The sequence below is a fragment of the Xyrauchen texanus genome, chromosome 4 (assembly GCF_025860055.1).
Source record: "Xyrauchen texanus isolate HMW12.3.18 chromosome 4, RBS_HiC_50CHRs, whole genome shotgun sequence".
Taxonomy (NCBI): Eukaryota; Metazoa; Chordata; class Actinopteri; order Cypriniformes; family Catostomidae; genus Xyrauchen; species Xyrauchen texanus.
Window position 1 is genome coordinate 36,891,982 of NC_068279.1, and position 15,089 is coordinate 36,907,070.

Here is a 15,089-nt window from a genome sequence, read left to right on the forward strand (position 1 = left end):
CCATGCTTAAAGGCCATGGTTATACTGTGGTAATTTTTGGTATGCTTTCTAACCTGTTTTAAGATTATTTTTGACAAGTTTCAAAAGATCATTTTAAATTGTACTCATTAATTTTTAAGGACGTCCTCTTGGACACTGACACCTAGTGGCATGGATACAGCATCATTCAAACGCAATTGTTTTAAGTGACCAATGCCATTGTAGAAATTCTTTATCCACAGTCAGCCATGATTAATTGAATCCATGTGTGAACATGACCAACAACAGTGTGGTTACTGAGATTAATTGAGTAGGATTCAGCTGGTCATGTGATCATAATATGGCAGCCCCCATGAGGGGGACCCTCTCCATGTAGAATAAAACAGATTTTATAAGATTACTGATATGACTGGAGTCTTCATCTCATGCAAGTGTGCATGATTTTATACATAGCTACATTTCAAAATTACTATTCATTTCTTTGATGGTAAAAGTTTTAAATGAGGAAAAAATACTGAGTGCACCTTTAAGGTAACTAACAAGCATAGGTGAGGGGGGAAAATATAGTCTACGTAATACTGTACTACCGAGAGGGGGTGATATTAAAAAGCCAGAACTTTAAAAACCAGAGGATACGACCACGCGTGTGTTACAGGCGAATGTTGACACTGTATGTCAAACACGAGTGAATCTTTGCGATAAACATGAAGATTTGTTCTATTTGTATCTATTACAACACTGCTCACATAAATCTCATGGACTGAGGGTCGAAGTGCAGCGCTGAAGACACAAACTTAGTTCAGCTGATCGCTGGATGTCGTCATTAGTTTAGATTAGACAGGACGAGGACTTTCAAACTGGAGTAGGATGGGCTTGAACACCTGGCCTCTGTTTACATCGGACATCAAGTGATTTTCAGAGCCACTCTTGGTGATCTATTGCTTTAACTTGTGACACGATCTATTCAAATTAAAAACAGAACTTTTCCCGCTATCATCTGTCCTGATGTCGGACTGCAGCTCGTCGGGTTCAGATGAGGATTTGGATCCGGAGTCAGAGCTGCTGGACGAGCTTGGCGGCACTCTGAGTAAGGTAATAAACGATCACTGCTAAAGCATTAACTTTAACAACATTCAGTTGGGTAAAACAGCAAGTGAGACTCGTTCGTTTGCCTTTATGTAGACGACGCAACTCGCAAGTTTTGTGTCGCTCACAATACAATCAATAACAGATGAGTGACACTTCAACTCTATGAGACTAAACTTATGTTCTTCATTTTATGTTTCCTATGTTATTCTCTTATGTTTCAGCGAGTTAAGAGGTTTCAACAACACAACTTTGCTAGAGGAAATCCCTAGATTTTTAATGCTTGCCTTGCATCTGTGGAAAAGCCTGTTTTATGTTGCAAAAATGTGTTCTGTTGGTTTGCTGACAGTTCAGTTCAACTAAAGTCACCTTAATTGTTGAACTTTGAAGTCTTGGACCTTTAGGAATGTGTAATAATCTTTATGATGCAATTACTTAAAAAGTCAGTCTTGAACAGCCTGTATGATAAACAGTCCACAAAGTATATTGGACACTTAATGGATTTTATTGTATTAGATAAGAAAATGAGAAAAAAAAAAAAAACAAGCTGTTCTCAGAATAAAAAAAAAAAAAATTCTCAAAACAAATGTGACTTTTTGTTGTGCTTTTTTGCTATTATCCCACTGGTGCTAAGGTCATTTATACTGTATGTATGTGTGTGTATGTATGTATGTTTAGATGTAAGGAGATGTTATTACATTAACTTTGGACATTTTGACAACCATATCAAACTCTGTCCAAATACGTTGTCTTAAAGGGATATTTCACCCCAAAATGAAAATTCTCTCATTTTTTCACCATCATGCCATCTCAGATGTGACTTACTTTCCTCTGCAGAACACAAACAAAGATTTGTAGAAGAATATCTCAGCTCTGTTGGTCCATGTAATGCAAGTGAATGGTGACCAGAACTCTGAAGCTTCAAAAAGCACTTTTAAGGCAGCATAAATATAATGTATACGACTCCAGTGGTTAAATTCATGTCGACAGAAGCGATATGATGGGTGTGGGTGAGACACAGATCCATATTTAAGTATTTCTTTTTTACCAAATATGTCCACTTTCGCCAGCACTCCTAAGCACTCTCCTATCCTAAGAGTTCTTCTTTTGTTTTGTTTTTTGTGATTCGTCATGCAAATCACGCTACTGGGCAGGTAGGAGAATTTAAACTAAAAAAAGGGCATAACATTCTTATCCACACCAATTACTTTTATGCTGCTTTTATGTGCTTTTTGAAAATGATGAGAGAGTTTACATTTTTCGTGAACTATTCCTTTAAATTTTGAACAGAACGCATTATATATTTATTTTTAGCATTTTAGCTTCTTTTTTTAAATGTTTAGATTGAAAGGTATGCTTTTTCTATCATTCCTGACAAAAAATGCCACCTGGTTTTTATATTTAATCTAATGAAGTGACATTCATACATTACAAGTGTCCAAAAATCTGTAAATAAATAATTGTTTGTTTTTCTGCAGTGGACTAACTACATTCATGGATGGCAGGACCGCTGGGTCGTGCTGAAGGGAAATATTCTCAGTTACTACAGATCTGCCGATGAGAAGGAGTATGGCTGCAGAGGGTCCATCTGTCTCAGCAAGGCTGTCATCACGGTAAGGCTGATCTCTTCTCTCCTTTATTTCTATTCTGAAAGATTATCTGGAAAAAACAGAACACAACACATGCAAACATGATTGTAGCAGGTGCCACATCGACAAACACAACACTACACACAATGTTTTGGGCTACTGGTGTCCTATACACTTATTATTTTAGCACAATGCTGTTTTAGCAGTTGTCTAATCTTGTGGCAAGTAAATGAATAATCACCTTAATGGCATTATCAAAGCCATGGTGATGTTAGGTGCTGAAATGTTTGAGCAGTGATGTTTCCTGCTCATCATGCAGTGTTAATCTGTCTGCTGTTGTCAGTGGGAAGCAGTCATACTTGTTTTGGGGGTTTCTCCTGAATAGCCTGATTGTTTTAAGGAAAGTTAGACAAAGCAGAAGATTTGGTTGAGTAGAAAGAACAAGTGTACACTCTGTTTAGTTTATGTTTAGTTTATAAAACAGACATAGCCTATCAAAGGTTTTGTTTTTGAATTATTAATATCCGTTACTTAAATGGTCCAAATTTTAGGTTCAACCCAAGGTACGTCAAATTCTGCTTTGCATAAACTAGTGGAACTCGTGCACAATTTGACTATGCTCTTTAAATTGTACTATGCACTGTATCAAGTTACAGACAAATGCAGCACATAAAAAGTACCTTGGAGTACCAAACTTTGTAAAAGCATGCAAAAAATGAACTAGCCTATGTCCCAATTGTTTGTAAATTATTTTAAAATATAGTTATCCAAACTTTGTATTGGAGAATTGCGGAAGATTTGTTAACTGGCTGTAAGATTGCAAGGAAATGTCTAGCTTTATTGTAGACTTTGTCTTTAAGTTTAAGCACTATTGCTACATTGTTCTAGCATTGAGTGATTTAAATTAATCTTGAGGATAAGAACAGGGAGAACTGCAGGAACTTCCTGTGAGGGGCATATCAAATATATCATTGTGGTAAAAAAGTTGAACAGCGAGCAGTTCTTGCTTTGCCTGTTCCAATAACGGAAACCTGTTTTTAAAGTAGTGCCAAAACCCTGATATGCATGATGCTTATGGACAGCATATCAGAGTTGTGGTTTCTAAGCAGGGCCGTATCAAGACAGTGTGGTGCCCTGGGCACTATACCTCAAAAGGCCCCCCAAAAAAAAAGTTCGATCATGCGCGCGCACACACAAACACACACACTCCAGCATTGCAATCTTGATCAGACTGTTCATTATACGAAATAGAGCGATATGTATCGCTATTTAGTTTTATTTATTTTTATACCGTGTATTCTCCGTGTAAATTCGTGCACCGAGATGTGACGCCCGTACCGTTTCGGTTCAATACGAATAACTTACATGTACCGCCCCACCCCTAATATTTATCTTCATTAATGTCCTCTTCCTCACCCGAAGTCTTCCTCGCTCCTGTCTCCCCAAGGACAAGGAGAATATCCTCATTCGCCTGGCGGTCATCGCCGACGCCCTGACTAACATTAGCAGCTGCTGCATCTCCCCCGCTAGCAGCGCCAGCGGTGTCAGACTTAGTGCTGCTGGTGTCTGCATTTCCCGTGTTCTCCCAAAAAACTAGTGATTTAACAAAAAATTTGTCGATCCCTGGAACATTTTTTATTGTAGCTAAACGTCAAGCATCCTTCTCTTTCTTTAATCTTCTTTTTGCGTAACCACTCAATTGCCGTCTGTCCATTTTGGATTTTGATTCATTTTCTGTAGTAGCCGTTAAAAAAATTACACATTTGCTCGTAATTGTTGTGGACCAACTCAACTGTGACAGATTGGGGAGGGGGGGGAGTGATAGTGGTCATGTAATCTTCATTTATTTATAATTTATTATTATTATTATTATTATTGTTAAATTAGTGTTCATAAACAAGTTATGTATGGTCTTTCAAGAATTTCAAGTTAATAATATAACAATTTACGAAAAATATTTTTAAAGCTTGTGTCATGTGGTGCCCCCTAGTGGTTGTGAATGGTTGGTGCCCCTGGGCACTGGCCCAAGTGCCCTTATGGATAATCCGGCTCTGTTTCTAAGGGATGTTGTGCTGAATCTAACTTCAATCTGAATACCTGTACAATGAACCTGGTCTAATAAGCTGCAGTTGAAGGTCATGAACATTTAGGGGCCGTTAAGATCAAATATGTTCTTGTACTGTAAAGCAAACAATGTGAATGGATTCAAAAGGCATTCAGTGTAAACTGTCCCTAAGGTTTAGTTCAGAGTCTCTGAAAAAGGTGATAGATGGAAATCAATGAAGATAGAGATGCTTAACATACATGGAGTAGATTCTCCTTCAAAAAAGAGAATGAACATGAATATTTCAGACTCTAGTTTTGGTCAAAATTTTCTTCCAATGCTCAATGTACACACATGGTCTTATCTGTACAGAAATCCTTGTGAATCAAGGCCAGAAACCCTGGAAGTCTTTGAAACAGAGTCACTCCCCTCTGGAATGTCTGTGCTGCTCACATGTTTGGTTGAAGTGTGTGTGTGTGTGTGTGTGTGTGTGTGTGTATTTATCACTTTGTGGGGACCAAATGTCCCCATAAGGATAGTAAAACCCGAACTTTTTGACCTTGTGGGGACATTTTGTCAGTCCCCATGAGGAAAACAGCTTATAAATCATACTAAATTATGTTTTTTGAAAATGTAAAAATGCAGAAAGTTTTCTGTGAGGGTTAGGTTTAGGGGTAGGGTTAGGTTTAGGGGATATAATATAAAGTTTGTACAGTATAAAAACCATTATGTCTATGGAAAGTCCCCATAAAACACGGAAACACAACGCGTGTGTGTGTGTGTGTGTGTGTGTGTGTGTGTGTGTGTGTGTGTGTGTGTGTGTGTGTGTGTGTGTGTGTGTGTGTGTGTGTGTGTGTGTGTGTGTGTGTGTGTGTGTGTGTGGAGGCTTTAAGATCAGGCCAGAAAACAGATGATTACAGGAGATATTCCCCAAACACTGATGAAGAACATTCATCTGTTCTGACCTGGATCAATGCACTTTCTCTGTTCTACAGATCACTAAAAATGCTGGTTTAACAACAGCATGTTGTCACAAGCATGGGAAAAAACCTATAAAACATAAACGGGGGCGGCTGTGGCTCAGGTGGTAGAGCGGGTCGGCTGCTAATCGCAGGGTTGGTGGTTTGAATCCCGGCCCACTCGACGCCCACATGCCGAAGTGTCCTTGGGCAAGACACTGAACCCCAAGTTGCTCCCAATGGTAGCGCCTTGCATGGCAGCTCTGTGTGAATGTGTGTGTGAATGGGTGATTGGGACACAGTGTAAAGCGCTTTGGTAACCTCTGAGGTTAGAAAAAAGCGCTATATAAGTGCAGACCATTTACCATTAAAGAGATAACTCTCAAATGATAATTCTGTAATGTACTCACCCATTTGACTTTCTTCCATGGAACACACAAGTATGTCTTAGGTAGAGTGTTAGGGACTGACATCAGTCACCATTCAGTCTCCATTCACTTTCACTGTATGTGAAAAAAATACAAAGAAGGGAATGGTGACTGAGAGGCCATCATTCTGCCTAAAATGTGCTTTTGTCCATAGAAAAAAGAAAGGCATTTGAACATTTGATACAACATGATGAAGGTAATTAAATGATGACATAAATTGCAGTTTTGGGTGAACTATACCTTAAGCAATCTTTACAGCATAGAAGATGCATCTGAAGCGTCTCATGGGGGCTGACATGTTAGGATCACATGACCAGGCTAATACTACTCACTTAATCTCTGTAACTGCCCTGTTATTTGGCCCTTTCACTCTTGGATTATATTAATAACGGCTGACTGTGAACAGTGAATTTCTACAATGGCATTGGTAACTGAAAACGTTTGCGTTTTAGTAATGCTGTATTCATGCTTCCTAGGTGTCAATGTTAATCCCAGACATAAAAAAATGACAGACTGCACATTTAAATTGTAAAAAAAAATAAATAAAAATAAAAATTATTTTCTAAAAAATAGAATGCACCAAATTGTAATTAATTTTTTTAATTGTTTTTAGTAACAGACAACACAAATAACACAAATTGTTGGTGGACACGAGCAATTACAATTCCGTTACTTTGAAAGTGGAACAGCAACCTCAAAGAAATAACAAAAAGAAGAAAAGAAACAAGTACATTGTTGATTTGAGTGACTTATACATGCATACATACATACATACAGTATGTAGTCTGCCAAATGTCCCTGTGTGTTAGTAAAAGAAAAGGGAGAAAATTAAAATAGCACAAATGGTGCCTATCAGGCACAAGATAACACATGAGGTTCCCATATCTTTTATAATTTCAAATTTCTTAGAAATTATAAAAATAGTCTTTCCAAGATGTAAAAGGTTATCTAGTTCTCTGAGCCACATTTCAAATGTGGGTATTACCTCACTTCCAATGTTGCAATATCAATTTCCTGCCTAATATTGTACATGGTGAAACCGCTTGTGCCTCAAGTCTGCTATATGAGCTTTCTGGGTTTACATCCCAAACCAGAACTGTAAGCGGGTATACTGTGACCTCCCTGTTGAATGCTTTTGACATAAACCCTAATATAAGGCCCCAAAATGACAGCACTTTTTGACATGAGACAGTGACCCCTTCTCAACAGTGCATTTGCTGCACAGCGATGATACTTCTGGAAAAATCGTATGTAATTTATCCATAGAGAAGTGTAGCCTGTGTACTACTTTAAACTGAATCAACTTGTGCCTTGCATTGATTTGAGCTATGATGAATATTGTCCAAAATGTCTTCCCATATCTCCTGAGATTTCCATCCCCAGTTCCTCTCCCCAAGCCATCCTGATGAGTCAGTTGTTGTAGCATCCAGATTTTGTAAAAGGGCATAGGAGGTAGACACCGCACCTTTTGTGTATGGCACAAAATTATGACTTGCATGGACCCTAGGTCCAATTTTCTTTTAGTTATTAAATATTTTAACTTCATCAAACACTTAGTAATATTGATGAATTTAACAAATACAGTAATACATGGGTTTGGTGAAATTCTTCAGAGTTCAGGCAGTTCTGGCTCGCTCTGGTATATCTTTTTAACTCGCGTTCCATTCAGAAGGGATCATCCCTATACCCTATTTCCTTCAAAGACTTTACCCTCCATTGTGAGAGCCTCAAAGAGCTGAAAGGTGTGGGGTTCAAATATAGTGTTCGTTTTGTCATTTTTTTGGGGGGGTGAAATTCTGTTTTGAATGACCACGCAACTTGACTACTATTATTGTTCTTCCATCGAAAAGCCCCGCTAAGACCTCATTTAAGCCTTTATTCAAATGTATCAAAACTTCAGCTGTCAAAATTTGCACACTTTAATCTGCTCTCTTTTTTCTTTCTTTCTTTCTTTCTTTCTTTTTTACTGTAAAACCTGTATAAATGTCTTACGTAAAGTATTTAAAACTATTTTAAACTTTCGGACAATGTTTTGTCAGAACAACATAATAGTTTCTCTCGACAAACTTATTTCCTCTCCTCGGCTGAGTAGCCCGATTGTGGGCCGGGCGTGCGTAGTCACGGCCCCGCCCTCCTCGCCACAAACACCATTTTCATGCTTTTGACATCCCCAGCTGGACATTTGCTGAAAACCTGCAACCAAATGAGAAATACAGAACATGAATTTTGAATTGTTTAAATGTTGTCATGTTCACATAAATTTCATGAGACCAGGCTGCATATTTAAGCATATTAAAGCATTTGTTTTCAAAGTTTATGTGCCGCGAAACCTTGCAGCCCAGGTGAGCGGCTAAATAATATGATCATAAAGGGATCAATGGAAAGGAGGAGGCGAGAACCGGCTTGTTAATATAAATAATAGTTTTAATGATAAACTTAAAAGACAAACACACGCATGACAGACATGTCCGTTAACGATCGCTCTCTCCAGCATGATCCTCTGCAGTCGACCTTTATCCCTCTCGGAGGCTTGATTAGCCTAATAGGGGACCGGGTGTGTAGGATCACGACCCGGCCCCACCCTCTGTCCTGCCACAAGGGGAGGGAAACAGAAATAATAAAACTGGGGGGGTACTTCCTGTAACAGTGTAGTACCCCCCAAAAAACACTGTCAAATTTAAAAGAGAGGGAAAAGACCAACGCAGAGCAGCAGAGAGAGAGAGAGAGAGGAGAGGGAGAGAGAGAGAGAGATGAAAATAAAATAAAAAAACCTACTCGCCGGTTCTCCGATACACCATTGCATGGTCCTCGATCACTACTCCACCCTCTCAGGCGGACGACAGCCGCTTCTCCCCGGGTAGACTGGCGTCAGACTCACGACCCCCGGTGGAAAGAACGCCCCTCTGCGTTCTCGGCAACTCGTGGGGACTCTCCTCCGCCCCTGGCAGCGGCCCTACCGCTCCAGGCGGTCGGGGAGATGCTTCCCTCCTCCCCTCGCGGACGGCGGTCTTCCATCGACCCCTCCGCATTTCTGGGGGATGGCAGGGCTCTCCTCTGCCACTGGCAGCGGCTCTATCACTCCATGCGGTCGGGGAGTCCTGTCCCCACTCGCCTTGCGGACGGAGGCTGTTCAACGCGTCTGGGCGGTCGGTCTACTCCCTCCCCCGGTGGATGGCAGCGGCGCTCCCCTGGGTGGACGGCAGTGTCGAGGACTCCGCGACGGGCATCCCTCCTCCTTCCCGGGTTTCGGCACCAGTGTAAAGGGATCAATGGAAAGGAGGCGGCGAGAACCGGCTTGATAATATAAATAATAGTTTTAATGATAAACTTAAAAGACAAACACACACATGACGGACATGTCCGTTAACGATCTCTCTCTCCCGCACGATCCTCTGCAGTCGAAATTTTACAATTTCAACAGTTTAAAAATACTCTGTTACATAAATATGCTTCATGTACAATCTGCATTCTTAAAGCATGCCACCTATTCAATAGATGCAAATTCATCATGAGGCAGCAGAAAGACGTTTTCATTAGGATTAGCAGGAGACAAGAGCACAGAAATGATGAAATACAGAAAGGAATAAATGTGGTCCATAGATGCCAGATAAAGTCCCATCTTCATTGATATCTGTTGTTCTTTTTCCAGCTCTGATGATTGATTGGATTATTTGTAATCCTCTTTCAGCCCCATGAGTTTGATGAATGCCGCTTTGACATCAGTGTGAATGACAGTGTCTGGTACCTGAGGGCTGAACATCCTTTACTCCAGCAGCAGTGGATTGATACCATTGAACTTCACAAGGTGAGCTCCTTACTAGACGCACTGCTTTCTATAAGAACTGTCAATGTTTCTTTTGATAAAAAATTTCAGTTTTTGTTGTCAACTCATTTATTCAATTTGACGTTATTACAGATTCATTCTATTATGTGTAATTTCTAAAAACTGTTCAAAGCCTTTGCACAAGTGATTTCTAGGAAAATATCTCAACATTCTTAAAACATGATTTATTTACTTGACAAGTAAGCTTCCGTAAGATTTTAAGTCTTGTTTTGAGAAAAATATAACCAACTCTAGTAACACAAGTGCTTAAAACAAGATAAAACTGTTTGCCAATGGGGTATCAATTTTTTTTGTTACAGTTTACTTAACTTTGTCAGATTTCTCTTAAAACAAGAAATAATATCTTATACCATTTTGCATGACAAGTAAATCAATCAAGTTTTAAGAATGTTTGGATAATTTTTCAGGAAAACAAGACAAAAATACTTGTCTTAATTTTTTTTTTACAGTGTATTTTTTTTTTCTTAGTTTTTTCATACTAAATTGTTTTAGATCTTCAAAATCGATATAACATAAAACAAAGGCAACCTGAGTGAACATGTGTATATCAAACTGCCACCTTAAACATAATAGCTGGTTGTGCCACCTTTAGCAGCAATAATTGCAACCATACACTTCTGATAACTGAATATCAGTCTTTCACAACACTGTGGTGGAGTTTTGGCCCACTCTTCTTTGCAGAACTGTTTTAGTTCAGCCACATTGGAGGGTTTTCAAGTATGAAATGCCCGTTTAAGGTTCTGCCACAGCATATCCATTGGGTTCAAGTCAGGACTTTGACTAGGCCACTCCAAAACTTGAATATTGAATAAAACTTGAATATTGACCCCTTCTTCCAAACAGGTCCACTTTCGACTCATCGGTCCACAGAACATTCTCCCAAAAGGTTTGAGGATCATCAAGGTGTGTTTTGGCAAAATTCAAACAAGCGTAATGTTTTTCCAGATTAACAGTGGTTTTTGATTTGCCACTCTTCCATGGATGCCATTTTTGGCCAGTGTCTTTCAGAGTGTAATCATGAACGGTGACATTTATTGATGCGAGAGAGGCCTGCAGTTCCTTGGATTTTTTCCTTGCCTTTTTTGTGACCTCCTAGATGAGTTGTCGCTGTGATCTTGGAGGAATTTTTGGAAGGTCGGCCACTTCTGGGAAGGTTCACTACTGTGTGTGTTCTCCATTTGGAGATAATGACTCTCACTGTGCAGTCTGAGAGCCTTTTGAAATAGCTTTGTAATTGATTTTTAATCACCTTTTTCCTCATCATTTCTGGAATTTCTTTCAACCTTAGAATAGTGTGCTACTGGGTGAGACCTTTTAGCTAACTTTATGCTGCTGAAAAAGTTCTATTTAGGTGTTGATTTGATTGAGCAGGACCAGCAGTAATCCAGTCTGGGTGTGTCTAGTCCAGCTGAACCCCATTATGAATGCAGCTTCATAGATTTGGTGATTTATTAACTAAAGGGGCAAATACATTTTCACACATGCCCAGTTGGTATTGGCTAATTTTCTTTCTTCAATAAATAACCATCTTCATTTAAAAACTTTTTTTGTGTGTGTGTTTACTCCGATCACCTTTGTTTGAGGTTTTTTCTTTGGATGTAGTTTGATGCAAGACGAATAACGAATTGTGCTGTTGCATAAATCTATGTCATGAGTGTCATCCACACAAATTACCAAAGCTAAAAATTACACACAGGCCTATTATTTAATTTACATTAATTCTGTAATAAGGAAAGTTCCTATGGTTGGAGCAATTCAAGCTTGATGTATCACCCTGATGCAGTACAGGCAGCACGCCTAGTCAAACCAAAAACAGGCAGCTTAGTCTTTCACAGAAGTGCTTTTGCGCTCAATGACAGCTGGTGTTAGCACAACAGAATGCAGGGATCTCGAAACAGGTTTTTCAAAGTTTCAAAATGTGTTTATCTTCAACCCACCATCCTAAAACCACAGAGCTTATGACCAAAAACTCTTTAAAAACTAGCGAAACGTGATGCAACTAAAGTGAGATGCTCCAAAAAGCATCCGACTCAGACATTAATAAATAGACCAACTTTTTACCAACTTTTTGTATTTTCTGAATGCTTTACTTGTCTGCTGCCACAATATGGTGTAATGTATAGTATATTACTTATCAGATGTATTAGGCCTATATATTGTATTTATTTTAATTATTCTATATTACCTTTTATTTGCAGGCCTTTCTTAGTCATTATTGGAATGTGATTGAATTGCGATTAATTAATCTGCACATCATGTAATTAATTAGATACAAATTTTAATTGAATATTTTACTGTAGTTCAAGATAGTGAGTGGTTAAGCTTATTTGGCAGAACCCGACCCAGGGTTTTATTCCCTTTGTTGAGGGACGGAGAGTGTTGGCAGGACGGTGCAGTGGAATGTGTCCTGCACGCTCTCTTTATTTGACTATCATTTCTTTATGTTGTCATTTGAAAGTACCATGAGCTATCTGTGGAGACCTTTTATAGCAATGTGAGTGACACAATGTTGGTTATAATTCTTTTGGGTGAGCAGAAATGAATGATTTATTGTGCATGTTAAGTCTGACAGTGGTTTGCGGTGACGTATCATGTGTTGAGGGAGATTAACAGAGGGAGGGTCCTGAGGAATGTGCTGATCTGAATGGCTCTCACATGTGTGAGACTAAACTCAATAAAAGGAGTGTAGAGTTCTACTGATGCTACACAGCTGGTGTTTGGGTCCATGAAAGGGTGTGTATGTTAGTAGTTGTTTTTTTCTGACAGTCGTTGGGTGTGTGTGGACTTTTTAGGCAAAGCAGAAACAGTTGCTGAAACATTTCAAAATGTAAAACTTTGTTTCATTTTGGTGTGTCATGGATTGGAGTGAGGACTAAGCATTACACTTTGTGTAAGCAATTTTGATTGTTTTAAAGGTCATAAAGACATGAACTGAAGCTTTGAGTTATGGGAACTGGAAAGCAAGTTTGGTTGTTAAGTCTTTCTTCTGCAGAACACAAAGATATTTGTTTTTTTTACATATCTCAAGTTTAATCCGTGTCTTCAGAAGCAATATAATAGGTGTGGGTGAGAAACAAATAAGTTCCTGTTTTACTCTAAATCTCCACTTTCACTTTTACATCTAAAAGACACATGTTAAGTTTTACTTTCACATTTGAAAGTGAAAGTTAAAGTGGAGATATAGAGTTAAAAAAAAAAAGGGACTGATTTGTTTCTCATCCACAACTAATATATATTGCTTCTGAAGATCTGGATTAGACCACTGGAGTCTTATTGATTACTTCTATGTTTCCATTACGTGATTTTTGGAGTGACAAGTGTCTGATCACCTTTCACTTGTATTACATGGACCTACAGAAAAAACTCTTTGTGTTCTGCTGAATAATGAAAGTCATACATATCTGGGATGGCATGAGGGTAAAGAATGAGAGAATTTAGATTTTTGGGTGAACTATCCTTTTAATACAATGTTGGGGAAACTATTTGTTCTTGACCGTAAATGTTCACTGGCAGTTGTACACTAATGACCACTTGTGCCATCTGTTGGTGAAGAGTGGATTTGTGGTCATGTGACTGGCATTCAACCATACTGCTCTTACTCTTTCTGCTATATACTGTATAACAAGTATAAGAGTAGAATAGGCAATGCCATTTCCAACTCAGCCTCTGAAAGAGCTTTATGACTGCAAGCAAGATGCGTTCTGGTCTATTGAAGTAATATTTCACACCAGAATTTTAAATTGTCAATATTTACTTACCCTAATGATGTTGTCATACAGTCTTGTGCATCCTCATTTAAATGCTCCTCTGAAGGCCTGAAGGGTCTGAATGTTTAGAAACAGGGTACCGTTTCTCAGCAATATTAAACTACTTTTTAACTATAAACCATCACTTCTGGTCAGCAGCAGTATGTGCATTTATGCAGTTCATGCAGTCTCTTTTGTGACGTATTCATGTTGGCATGTTACGGATGTAATCTCACATTTTTCTCTTGATTGAGACATCCAGGATAAGCAAACAAATGCACCATTGTGAAACACAACCAGATAGAAACACAGATCTAAACCAAAACCAATAAAGCGTCTGTACAGCGATTGGAAATGGCACTGTTCTTCTGGGTGTCACACGTGCGTCAGTTCTCGCGTGAACATGTCAATGCGATTACATCACATTTGAATCCTGCTGTTGACCAGATGCGATACTTTATAGTTAAAAAGTACTCATATGTATCTTTTTGCACCAAAAGCGATCATGCCACTTTTAAGACATTAACCACTGGTGTTGTATGGATGACGTTTATGCTGACTGTTTGTTCTTTTTGGAGCTTCAAAAGTCGGATCACCATCCACTTGCATTTTAAGGACATACTGCGCTAAGATATTTTTACATTTTTCTTCAAATGTGTTCCGCTGAAGAAAGTAAGTCATTTTTGGGTGAACTAACCCTTTAACATCACTCTCATAGAGTTGCTGTTGTCTCTCTGTTGCAGTTCTGTGGCTTTTCTTTGTAGTTTTGACCCCTCACCAGCTGCTTTCATTTGAGTTAGTGTGATTCTGCATAATGTTATCTGGTTTACACTTACTCCTGCAACAGAAGTGTCACATAAAATACACCCTTATTATAAAAAAAGCAATGGTTCTATATTACTTATAATGTGAGGAAAGTACTTGCGTTAGCTCATAAAAAAGGTCAAGTTCACCCAAAAATGAAAGTTCTGTCATAATTTACTCACTATTATGTTGTTCCAAAACCAGGTTACTTTCTTTCTTCCATGGAACACAAAAGGAAATGTTAGGTAGAATTACGGCCTCAGTCACAATTCACTTTTATTGTATTGAACTAAGATGCAATAAGAGTGAATGGTGACTGAGGCTGTCATTTTGCTTATAAACTAAGTTGGATGCACTATCCCTTTAATAGTACCACATATAATGCATTAGCCATATCCTTGCCAATGTCCATCCCCACCCCCCCTCCATCAACAATCTCTTATCTAAGCAACAAACTGACCTGATGAATCTGTTGCAATCCGCCTTTGATTCTGCTCCGTGCAGCATGAAATCTAAAAGCAGTAGCTTGAAGCATTAATTTCCACATCTGAAGAGTGCAATAGAGGCTAGTGATGCCCAGGTCAGCATTGTTTACCACGACACACCATTT

The 15,089-nt window shown here is 38.8% G+C and overlaps 1 protein-coding gene across 4 annotated transcripts in view; it reads left to right on the forward strand.

The window, feature by feature from the left end:
- Positions 1 to 603: 603 nt before the first annotated feature.
- LOC127643240 (ceramide transfer protein-like) overlaps positions 604 to 15,089 on the forward strand; it is a 36,514-nt gene continuing 22,028 nt past the window's right edge. For all 4 annotated transcript variants that reach the window (XM_052125897.1, XM_052125899.1, XM_052125898.1 and 1 more), the window contains exons 1-3: positions 604 to 1,071; positions 2,544 to 2,678; positions 9,774 to 9,890. In XM_052125897.1, the coding sequence (XP_051981857.1) occupies positions 985 to 1,071; positions 2,544 to 2,678; positions 9,774 to 9,890 (339 nt within the window). In that variant the 5' untranslated portion in view covers positions 604 to 984. The remainder of the gene's footprint in view (positions 1,072 to 2,543; positions 2,679 to 9,773; positions 9,891 to 15,089) is intronic.